The 11,364-nt window shown below is 53.4% G+C and overlaps 3 protein-coding genes across 3 annotated transcripts; 1 reads left to right on the forward strand and 2 right to left on the reverse strand.

Moving 5' to 3' along the window:
- Positions 1-1,335: 1,335 nt before the first annotated feature.
- Positions 1,336-3,186, reverse strand: EsH8_VI_000718 (uncharacterized protein; the record flags this gene model as incomplete). The annotated part of the gene is made up of 1 exon (XM_083271971.1): positions 1,336-3,186. One exon carries the CDS (start codon positions 3,184-3,186, stop codon positions 1,336-1,338), a length of 1,851 nt encoding a protein of 616 aa, XP_083127145.1.
- Positions 3,187-6,836: 3,650 nt separating this feature from the next.
- Positions 6,837-8,048, reverse strand: EsH8_VI_000719 (18S rRNA pseudouridine methyltransferase; the record flags this gene model as incomplete). Its single annotated transcript, XM_083271972.1, has 3 exons — positions 6,837-7,313; positions 7,404-7,672; positions 8,009-8,048. 3 exons carry the CDS (start codon positions 8,046-8,048, stop codon positions 6,837-6,839), a joined length of 786 nt encoding a protein of 261 aa, XP_083127146.1.
- Positions 8,049-10,690: 2,642 nt separating this feature from the next.
- Positions 10,691-11,194, forward strand: EsH8_VI_000720 (mitochondrial 37S ribosomal protein uS17m; the record flags this gene model as incomplete). Its single annotated transcript, XM_083271973.1, has 2 exons — positions 10,691-10,825; positions 10,898-11,194. The coding sequence occupies 2 exons, from the start codon at positions 10,691-10,693 to the stop codon at positions 11,192-11,194; spliced, it is 432 nt and encodes a 143-aa protein (XP_083127147.1).
- Between the last annotated feature and the right edge of the window lie 170 nt (positions 11,195-11,364).

Genomic DNA, 11,364 nt, shown 5'->3' on the forward strand with positions numbered 1-11,364 from the left:
TTTACAGCAGTTTTTGTACGTCTACCTGGAGAGCAATGGCTTGTTAGAACGCGACGGTGCGCGGCAATGATTCAATATGTGGTTAAGTTGGTTGGCATCTCACCAAGGCAATCGAGTGGTTTTATCTCCTTGTTCGGGTTACCCGCAAATATTGACTGCCAATGTGAAATGAGTCAAGGTTGACGGACTGTGTCAAGCCAAGCAAGCGGGCGATGATGGAATGGGAAATGCCCCCACTTGGCACTAGCAGAATAACGGTGTAAAGGACGATTCGGTCAATGGATGGACTCAGCAGTAACCGTAATGGTGCAAACACAACCAGGGAACGTGATTTGAACGCCAAAAGATTCTTCGAATTGCGAATCAAGCCGACGCCGATGTGCCGGCACTTGACTCGAGATGGACGAATAGAAGTCCATGGAAAGCAATGAAGGGGCAACTTTTGGTGGGGCAGCCCAAAGCCTCGCACAGTCGAATGCTCGATTCGGCGCCAAGACCGTCTCAGGCCGTGACCTGCGGGGCGCCGACAATCGGAGGGTGCGGGGGCGACTGGTTGGTCGCGTCCGAACGCCGAGCACCAGAAATACTCCTCATGCAGCCTGTCGCTTTCCCCCTGTTAAGTCTCTCTCCACAAGGTAGCTAGCTAACTTACAGTGACTCAACACCTGCCTGCACTGGCTGGGTTTCGCATTCGGCGCAAACGACAGCTGGCTATTCACAGATGAAATGATCTTGTTGTTCCAGAGGTTGACCTGACTCACATGGGAACAATTCTTTTGATAGTTTGGTAGTCGGGATAGAGATTTGTCATCACGGCGTCAAGTCCTTGGTAAACTCAATGGTTGCCTCGTGACAGTTATCAACTTGGCGTGACAGTAACAAGGGACCAAAGAAAAGACTATGACAACTTCATGCTTGACAAGGGATTAAGACATGTTTCCAAAATCTAACCCTGGCCAGCAAGCAGTGTGATCAATCATCACCCAACATACTTTGCCAGGTTCACATCCTTCAATATCCTTAGGTCAAACTCGTCCACCCCCTGATCTTTTTCGTAAATAAACAATGTTGTATAATGCATCCGACGCCCCCTCCCTGTTTCTTCGGAACACTTCGAGTACCCTTGATATGCATTTATGCATGCGGAAAGAATGATGCAGCAACTTCGGTCCTCGTTCTGTGTGGCCGAGTCAAATGATGATTGCCTACCACTCGGCTGTCGAGCATCTGCGAGCATTCATGCTCATGAATTATATAGACATAGTCAGGCGAGCGCCGCCGTGCGGTGTCGGGCCGTTCCGTCGAGGAGCACTCCAATCACACATTCCGGGTTCCTTATTGATATTGGCGTCTGCTCGTCTTGCTGCCAATGCAGCTAATACTGTCACTCGGTGCCACACTGATAGCGTCATCTTCCCAGGCAGCATGACTGTTGCCAACACCACTTCTCGGTACTGAAACTTTGCGCGCCGACACATAGGTTGGCGCTCGCGTGGCAGGCGGGTATGCGAAAACGGGTTGTGAATTGGGTACTCGGACTGCCGTAGGAGCTCTGCTAGGAGCTTTAGTTGGTGCCTTGCTTGGTACATAAGTTGGCGTATGGGTTGGTGCATGGCTGGGAGCTCGGCTGGGCGCCGCTGTAGGAGCTCTGCTATGGGCAACAGTCGGGGCCCTACTCGGCGCCTTTGTAGGCGCGCGGCTCGGAACCATGCTCGGGGCTTGGGTTGGTACACGGCTCGGAACAATACTTGGGGCTTGGGTCGGCGCGCGGCTGGGTGCTCTGCTACGGATGGACAGTTCGGTCTCAACTGTAGGCGGTGGGGGGCGGATGGTCGACTGTGAATTTGCGCTCCGGGCTGAGACGTAAGTCCCAGTCTCATACCCGTCGTCATGCACAGCAGAGCGCGGCACCGCCGATCTACCAGCCATGCTGTGTCTAGAGCCTACGTTACTTTGGTGCTCATAGTCGGTGAGCATTAGAGGGGCAGTCCTTGGAACTGCCGCTTGGCTGCGAGAACGGACGCTACTGCCTCTTTCGAGCTGGTACTGCGAGGAGTGCCGACTGCGCCCATCATCGTACACGTCTTCAAGAGCACGACTGCGGGCGCCAACTTGGCTGTACTTGGCCATGTAATGAGGCGCGTGATTATCAGGGAGTGCCGGGTAGTGCTCGGGGTAACGGATCTTCTCGACAGTCCTCTCGACCTCAACGTAGCGTCCGGATCCGGCCTGCGGGTCCACATACTGATCGGGGAAGGTGGCACGGCGCTGGAAAGTCGGAGCGGGGCCGGTGTTGTCAAACTCCTGGCGTGGAGCTCGTGCACGTTCCTTTCGCATCATGCCGTACGTAATGGCGGCGCCGGCGGCAGCACCGACCGCTGCACCCAGCAGGCTGCCAACGACGGTGCTTGTAGCCAGGCCGTTCGACGCCGAGGCCGGGACTTCAGTCTTGGACGGTGACTCAATAACCGAGGTGGTGACGCTGCGACGAAGGACAGTATACGGTTCGTTGCCGGGGAAGTGGCCGGGGCGGGCGGTCATGGCGAGGGCAGAAGCGAAGGGTCCAGCGGCAGCGGAACCCGAAACAGATGGCGATGGCTCGGATGCTGCAACGTCGTAGTTCCAGTCCAAAATACGACTGACCTCCTCGTGTGTGGACTGTGTCTTTCGAACAGTAGAACCTGCGTAGGAAGAAGGGTAGCCGGGAGGGGGTTGATATACAACCTCCATGGTGTTACCGTCCAAGTCGGTCACGGTGGCCCGGTGGATATCGCCACCTTGAGTGATTGTGGTCGGTGGAGATTGTTGGCCGACTGGGGCGGAGGCCAGAGGATGGGGGCTAGGATTGGCCCGCAAAGCAAACGAATGGAAGTCGGTGACAGCAGTGGGGGACGGGGCAGAGAAGACAACGCGAGAAAGTTTCAGGGGCTGAAGAGAATTGCGGGCCTCGCGGATCTGGAAGATGGGGGTAGGCGGGGACGATGTGCCGTAAGTGATGGCGGTAGGGAGTCTGCCGGGGTTGGAGGTAGTGATGGTCGTTTTGGAGTCGGTGTCGGCGTTGGCGTTGGCGCCGGGGGGAGCGGTCAAGGCGTCCGCGGATATATAGTGGATGCCAAGGGGTTGGAGGATGGCCGAGTAGAAGGAGGCTGACGAGGGGAGGTTGGAGACGTCGAAGTAGGGAACCATTTGGGTTATTGGACGAGCCAAGCCAGACCAGGCAAGGCAAGACAAGGCGAGGAAGGCTAATAAGATGGAAAAGCGGCCGTTTTGGCGAGGGTGAAGCGAGGCAGTGAGGGAGGAGTGTGTGTAAGTACCACAGGAACAAGCGGAAGAAATGAGTACCTAGGAATAGTCTAAGGAGCTGAGGCAGAAAAAGAGGCGCAGATAACCGCGTCGAAGGTGTGGGAGGGATTGCAGGCTAGCGATTGAAATCCAGGCAGGGTAGGTTTAGGTAAGGCCAGGTAGGCAGTGATACGGGCTGGTGGCGCCTCTCGGTACCTTGCGCTCGCGCCCGATGACAGCTGAGGTCGAATAGTCTCGATAAAAGGAGGTTGCACTAAGCTAATGCGTGGTTGTGATCGATGAGCCCTTGAGAGTGGTAGTGTGGTGTGGTGTGGTGTGTGATGAGTGCAGGCAGTGTTTAGGAGAAGATTGATATTGATGGATGACAGTTGACGGTTTTAGTAGCGGGGTTGGCGGTGTCGACAATGCGAGATGCAGCGTTGTACTAGCGGTTGAAGATCCGAAATAGAGCTAAGACGGAACAAAGCACTCGATTCGGGGTTGGACTTTACCTAAGCTTGAGTTCCCAGATATTGTTGAATACCCAGTGAAGAAAGGTGTGCAATACACACATACATACACACACATACAACAGGCAATATGCCACAGCGAGCACCGATGCATGTTTTAAATATGCACCTTGGCTTGCCCAGGCACCTGGAAGAGCTGTGAAAGTACTTTGTTTTCTCGAACATCTTACTATAGTGTGTCGTGTCTATCATCATCATAACCGCCACCACCCACAAGGCATGCATGCGTGTTCTTGCCGCGGTGCCCAATCCCCCATTAAAAGTCAGTTGCTCAGCTCTAGTGCAGTTTAGTCTAGCCCAGTCTAGTTGGTTCCCATATGCAGCCAGTCTATTCCGAATAACCCAGCACGGCGTTGCATGCCACTGTTATGATGTGTGGGTGGTGCACTGCAACCAATGGCAGCGATAACCTGCCCCTTCTGCTGTGTAGGGCGAATACACAAGACGGAGCACAGAACCGCCTCGCACCGGGGGACGCAGCCGGAGGAGCCCACCTTGTTCTGTCTGCATCCATGATGCAGCTGCCCGCGCGGTGTAGACCACACAGCCAAGGTACAGATTCGACTGGACGACACGGGCATGGTGCTGGAACGCGACCAGGCAATAGAGCCGGCCATAGGTGAACGAAACTGGCAAAGTGGGCAGGTTGGGCAGGGCCGGCCCAGATTCGAACAGTTGAAAGTGCCTCGTGAGCCCATCCCCTAGGTGTTCCATCTCGTTAGGCATGCGTACCGGAGCTGAGGCACAGCCAAGAGGTGAACGCACCACACTAGTACTGGAGACAATTCGCCTGCAAGGCCTACCGCCGCATCTCACAATCGTGGGACGGGGGCATCGTGTCACGTTGTGTCTGGCTGTCATTCGGCTCCCAAGGCCCACCCGCCTTGCCCCTCCACTGGCTTCCCACAAGACTGGGCCTTGCAACTCGTTGTCTCAACGGCTCGGCACATCAAGGGAAAGAGAAGGAATTCGTGGCTCGTGTAGAATTCGGGGGCGGTAGAAGCGTCCAAAAAAGGCACTCCCGCACTTGCAGGTACCCAAGGAGCGTCGTCGCTGACATGTTCGAAAGACATGATCAAGCCGGGAAATGCCGCATCGGAGATCGAGGTATGTGGCCAAATAGGCTAGTCACAAATCACAACACAATGCCCAGGTGCTTAATGATGGTGGTTGTCACTGGGTCTAGGTGTGTGCGTGTGTCGCATGTTGAAAACAGACTTGGCGTAAACTGCAGCGGAAGTGGAAAAAGGCCTGGCTAGAAATGCCGCCCGTTGCGCCCAGAGACTTGACTGGCTGCTCGTTGGTTGAACGTGGCTAGTGCAGACGTGTCCCGCGGTCGAGACAGCAAACCAAATAGCTCTTTTCTAGGGTCCCATGCCCGTTCCTTGCCGAGTCTACCGCCATAGCTACTGATACTAGGTAGCTACGTACCCTACATAGTGCATGTAGACTCTACCCAGGCGTCTTGCCTTAGCTTAGGTAAGGCATCATCCGTCCGTACTGCTACCTTTCAACTCACCGCAACGTCCGTATCCTAATCACGTCGCAGCGTCATATTCTCTCACCTCAACCTATACTGCAGTCATAGGTGGTCCGCGCCGCTGACCCCATTTCCATATGCGGCCCCCCTCGCTTTCCTGCTTACCCGCGCCCAACCTCACAATATTCGGGGTTGTTATTGGCGGCGCTCCTCTGTGCTTACCTGGGTTGACCGCCATCGCTCAACTCACTCCATTACAAACAAGCCATCACGGGCACGCCCTAATGACCATGTCGTCGCTGCCCAGCTTCCAAAATAAGCTCCATCGTCCAACGTGAGTCGGGTACCTTGCCTCTACCAGCCACTCGGGTCAAACGCTTGCCTCACCTTAGCCCGCCTCCCCAGCGACCTTCATCTCGTGTTGATATTTCCGAAGCGTAGGGTTGTGGATGCCCTTGTACGTGCAGCAGTATGAGTCTACTAGGGGCCTGACGGCGGCCGGACGGCGGCCGGACGGACAAGCCCTATCTCGCTTCATTGCGTTCATACGTTCCCTAGGAAAGTGAGGCGGCCAAACGCGGCCCATTATCCCTCTAGGTGCCGCTATTCAGTCACTCTCCTTACCATTCTCCTCTCCGCTTGGGCATCAATGGCAGAGTCACCGACAACGCAACCATTGCATCATAGCACAGCACCACCCAACCACCGCTGCTTCACATTCTTGGTCTCATTAAACAAATGTTGTTTGGTGCGTGCCGTCTGTCGGTTTCCCCTTACTTCCTGTCCTTCTGATTACAAGAGAGCCGGGCCTCTAGCCCAACGTTCAGTTTACTCTTAAAGGTGCCAACATCAGTTACATACTACACACGTCAGATTCCTCTCAGTGCAGGTATCATTTGATTAACCGGGCAATGTTACTGTCTACAGCCATTGAAGGAGAAACCCCTCGGTAATATGTACACACTTCGCATTGCAAACTTCAGCCATCCGCCACGATTTCTTCCATGTTTACTCTCTTCTTTCACAGCATCCTTATATCCATGGCTGCACTGGTATCTCGGCAGGCTGCCGGGCCTTTAACTGACAGTCGGCATGATGCTTCTCTGCTGCAGCGCTTGCCGCGAGCAGCGAGGCTTTAGCCCGCCACCAGGGAAGACAGAGGCCAAACCACCGCCAGCCTCAGTACATGACCTTAGCCGTATGGCGAGGACAGAAAAGAAGAAACTGCGAGCCAGGTTGAAAATGACTCGCCCAGACGACGAAATCGTCTTGGACCCGTTGTTGAACGCCCCAGTTTTGGTTGTAAAAACAGCGACAGTGCAAAGCACAGGTAACCCAAGTTCCCGAGGCTACAGGCAAGCACCACGATGTTGTATCGCGATCTCACAAGCTAGCTCCTGACTTCCGATTCCATAATACAGGCGTGGCGTGTAGCTCCACGTGCCGGGGTGCCACCACTTGCGCTGGCTGTGCTGGCTTATCCCCTCTGCCGCTACCCCTCGGTGCCTGGGAGTATCAACAGATGTTCAGTAATTATATTTCAACTACTGGATATCCCAAGAGTCCTCGGCGGCATGGCAGAATTTACTGCACGCAACGCTGGCGGACAAACTGTAGTTGCTGATGGAAATCTTCTCGTCTACCAGACCGTCGGCAAATGTATCGGCGCCCTTGGCCATGGCACCAACGAAGACGCAAACGCTTTCTTTAGGGCCGAGGGTGTCGATGTAGTCCCTAACATGCACGAGGGGGGCCTCGAAGCTGAGTGTGACCTTGCGGCAGTTTGGCGGTAGGTGGTCAGTAATGGGGTTCTGAATTACGCGTAGAAGCTTCTCCTGCGAGTTGGTCGAGCGGATGGACAAGCGGTGCAGAAGTTGAACCATCAAACCGGCGAAACGCTTGAAGGTTCGAGGGATACGGACAGAGGGCGAAACCTCAATCAAGACACCCTTGGCAGTATGGATATATATCTGGAGTTTGCCAGCCTTGTTGATGGGAGAGTCGAGCAGGGTAAGGAGACACTGGTCAGTGAGGTCAGCATGTTGAATGCAGACAAGTCAAAGCGCGTTGAGGCGCTCGAAATGCAAAGCAGTGCACTGGTAGTATCCAACCTGGTGAGTGATATCTGGTCGAGCATCACTTATGTCGCGGTTCATTTTGCGCATGACTCCAATATGTTCGTCGCTGTTGAGCAGGGAGTACTTCTCCTCGCGCTGAACGCCATTGCGGCCGGCGCCGCCGTGAGAGGCCTTGTATGTCTCGAGACTGGCATTGGAAAGGACAACGATGAGTCGCTGAGAGTCCTTGTCGGTCGGGGGAATCGGCGTCTGCTGTTCAGCGACCAACTGGGGAAGAGCCGGGGGAGGGAGCGATTGAGTGCCTGGCAGGATGGTAGAGTCAGCAAGCGAGGAATTGCAGTTTCAACGACATGTAGTCTTGCCATTTGACAAATTATCTGCCATGTCTGTCACTTTTGCTACGCTTGCTATACCGTGAATATCCTAGGCAAGCAAGTGTACGGCCGCGTAGTGCTACTAGTTATAGTTGAGTGCTACTGCCCTCGAGGCGACGGCCGGGCGAAAGTCTCAATGTCACAAGGCCGAGCGGTGGGGGTTCGCAAAGTTGACAGTGGCAGACAATTATTGTCGGGACTTGGGGAGGGCCAAGATGCAAGGGAAGAAGAGAGAAGAAAGGTTAAGAGGGCATTGGAACTTACGAGGTCGCTTCACTCCAGCACGGGCCTCGGGAGAAGACATTTTGGGTAGGGCAATCGATTGGAACGAACGGGTGAAATTTTTTGGTGCAGGTTTTCGCGCAGCACAGAGCCAGGCGCGATGTCGCACAAGATTTGTGAGGCGAGATAGCGAAGGGAAAGAGCTGAGAAAGACAAAACCACAAAGGGCCGGGAGGGAGGAATGTGGCCTTAAATTTTTCACACTGGATGGGGTTGGAGAAGTGACCCAGGTCAAATAGAGGTTGTAGAAGAGAAGGAACGAGGGAGCCACGAGAGACACATACAAGAGGGAGGGATGGGACGTGGCCACCAATGGAATGAAGGGCGGGGTGAGGGAGCCGGAATCACGGTCGGACCTGCCACTGATGCAGGCAGGGCCCAGCGGGGCTTACCTCACTCTCAACTGTGGACCACCCAAAGTTCCCTTGCCTCTCGAGTTGGCGGCCGAAGTGTGGTTCCATTTTTCCCTTGTTCTTCTGTTTTCTTCCAAGATAGCCCAAGCATCCTTCCTTCCTCCTTCCTCCTTCCTTCCGGGTCATTAAAAGTACGATGTCATATTGGGTACCCGAGCATTATATGCACCGTATCATGCAATAGTCCTGCAAATTGTTACATTTTTCTTCACCTAAGCAACCAATCAACCGAACCACCGAGATTGCGCGTCTCTCGTCCGAGAACTTATGCGATCTCCGATAGCATGGGAACACTCCCGCAATTGCACTTTGGCAGGGTTTCGTCCCGTCCTCTTCCCAAACCAGACTTGTCTTGGTCCCATCAATAGCTCGGTGTGTGTTTTCGCCGCTGTCCATTCACCCAAGATATTCCGTTTATCTCATACGATGTCGCCGTGCCTATCACGCAACGGTACGTAGCCAACTGAGTTTGGTCCCGCTAAGCGCAAGCAAATAGCCCGCGCAAACTTCTGCCTTCTGGGCATAAGTTTTTGATTGGCTGATGTCTTGTTGGCTTCTCCCCTGTGGGACATACCCCCTGTCCATCCTCTACTTACCTCTGTCCGTCCATCATAGCCGTGACACAAATGACACTGTACCTCCAATGTCGCTATTGCCTCGTCACAGTTCCTTCCTTTCATCCTATGGCTTCAGACCATGCCGAGACATTGACCAACTGTCTGTTACATAAATGGCTGTGCGGATTGCGCGGAGTCTGAGCTCCCCGTTCGTTTATGTTCGTTTTGTTGGAATAATATGTATATTAAGGAAGTCCAATCAATACATCCGACGCGAAGGACTGGCTCATCCATGTCGCTGTTTCTACCTACCTTGGGCTGGTCTTCCATAGCCCCATCCTTGGACCCCCCTGACTGTCGTTGCTCTCCCTTCGTGACCATCCATGGGCCCCTTTATCCTACTTTCCGGATGGTACTGACCCAAAACGGAAGGTATTGTTTTATGGCCCAGAAGAATGGGCCATTGTCTGCGAACCCTGTCTGCAAGTTTAGGCCCCGCTATCCCTGTAAAGAGCCATAAACTGAAACTTTTCTCACGCTTGCCTGGGGCACTGCAGCGTACATCTGTTTGCCTCTACAAGCCATCTTGCCTTCAACACTTCCATACCGCTCGCAAATTGGCTCGGGTCCATATGACACATTTGCATTGTACTTGCCAATGTTAGTTAACACCTCAACTCTGGTCACTGACACAAATTTCGAAGCCTCCCGGTGTTTCCAAAGCTTTTGGTATCGAGGGCGCGTGTTCCAGACACATCCGATATTAATGGTTCAATTAATGGGTGTGTTTAATGGTATATATTTCGTGCTTGAGCCCACACTCTGTTTCTGTAGATGATTATGCCGATATAGCAATCTTGCCATGTAATCTTCCAAGAATTCTAGGAGTTTTGATCTTGTTAGCACTACTTTCTTCCTCTAACAATAGACCCAAGGCGAGAGGGAGTAGGAAGTCGTCTCACAGCTCGGTTTTCTTGTGCGCTCGAAAATTCACATTCTGGCCTGCCGCGGTGTGTTCTTCGTTTGTGACACATTGCGACCTCTCGGGACCTATTCCGATCCCTCGACAGTCTCACCCCTTCTGGCAGATCCGGAACGGTTGTCAGGAAGACTGTGTCAATAATTCAAATTGAACAAGGTGGACGTTGATTACAGCCGAGGGCATTACAAAACAATCAATCCTAGACTTTAGATAACCCAGAAGTTCGACTTCCCAAGATAGTTTAAACGCTATGCCGCCTAAGCAACTTACGAGCGTGTCGAAACTTCTTACTTATAATATCTTTTTTTGAAGATAGGGGGCCAGGTCGGGAAAATGGCCAAGGCCAAAGATAAGCTACACTAATTAAGGTTATCTTAGCGTTCCATCATTCCGTGCCGCCGGGTCCATTGTGGTGAGCAGACTGCCCACCTGGCTCGAGCTTGGAGCATCGGCAGAATAATAATCCGTCTACCCAATCAGTAGCGGAGGCTCCAACTTTGATTTTCTGAGCGACACTACCACGGGCCAGAGTAGTTCGCAGATTTACGATCACCGTGGACCCGATTCGACGGACAACGACATCAAACCCATTTTGATCATACGTCTATTCGACCTAAATTCTTCTACTTGAGCAGGCATCTCTGCTAGAAGTGCCGGCCAACCCGACCTACCTCTAGCTGCACCACGATAGTTTCTCGATTTATCAGGCATTATGTCGAGCCAGGTTACCGCAGCGGTGCGCCAAGTCTTCCGCGAGCTCAATGGCGTTGTGGTGAGCGCTGGTCTCATGCAGAAGACGGTAAAAGTGCGCGTCGGTGGACAGCAATGGAACCCGAAAGTCCAGAAGGTATGCTGGAGCCCATCTCGCACCCTTCACAAGTTAGCCATTACACCAGGACTGATCATTGCTTCCCTTCAGATGTTCACGAATCCCAAGAACTACCTTGTCCACGATCCGAACTCATCTCTCAGGACAGGCGATGTTGTCTCAATTGTGCCTGGATGGCGGACCTCCCGCCACAAGCGTCATGTTGTCAAAAGCATCATTGCGCCACACGGTACACCCATCTCAGAGAGGCCACCAATCCCTAGCGAGGAAGACAGAATCGCCGTCCAGGTCCAGAAGAGGGAAGCAAAAGATGTTAGACGGGCTGCTAGGAGACAGGAGGGTGCCTTAGACAAATTGAACGTTACCCCTGCGCATAGGGTTGACTAAGCTTGGTTTGTCATGACTTAAAACCAACCGACTTGTGTGCGTTAAACGGTGACGCCACACTGTATAACATGACGAGGAGACGTCTGCCGAGGATTTTTGTGGCCCTATCTTATTCAAGTACAGATGCTAGTGACTCCTGGCAGCCTGGGACGCGCGAGAACCAAACTTCC

This window comes from Colletotrichum jinshuiense, chromosome 6 (genome assembly GCF_051148585.1).
Source record: "Colletotrichum jinshuiense chromosome 6, complete sequence".
Classification (NCBI taxonomy): domain Eukaryota; kingdom Fungi; phylum Ascomycota; class Sordariomycetes; order Glomerellales; family Glomerellaceae; genus Colletotrichum; species Colletotrichum jinshuiense.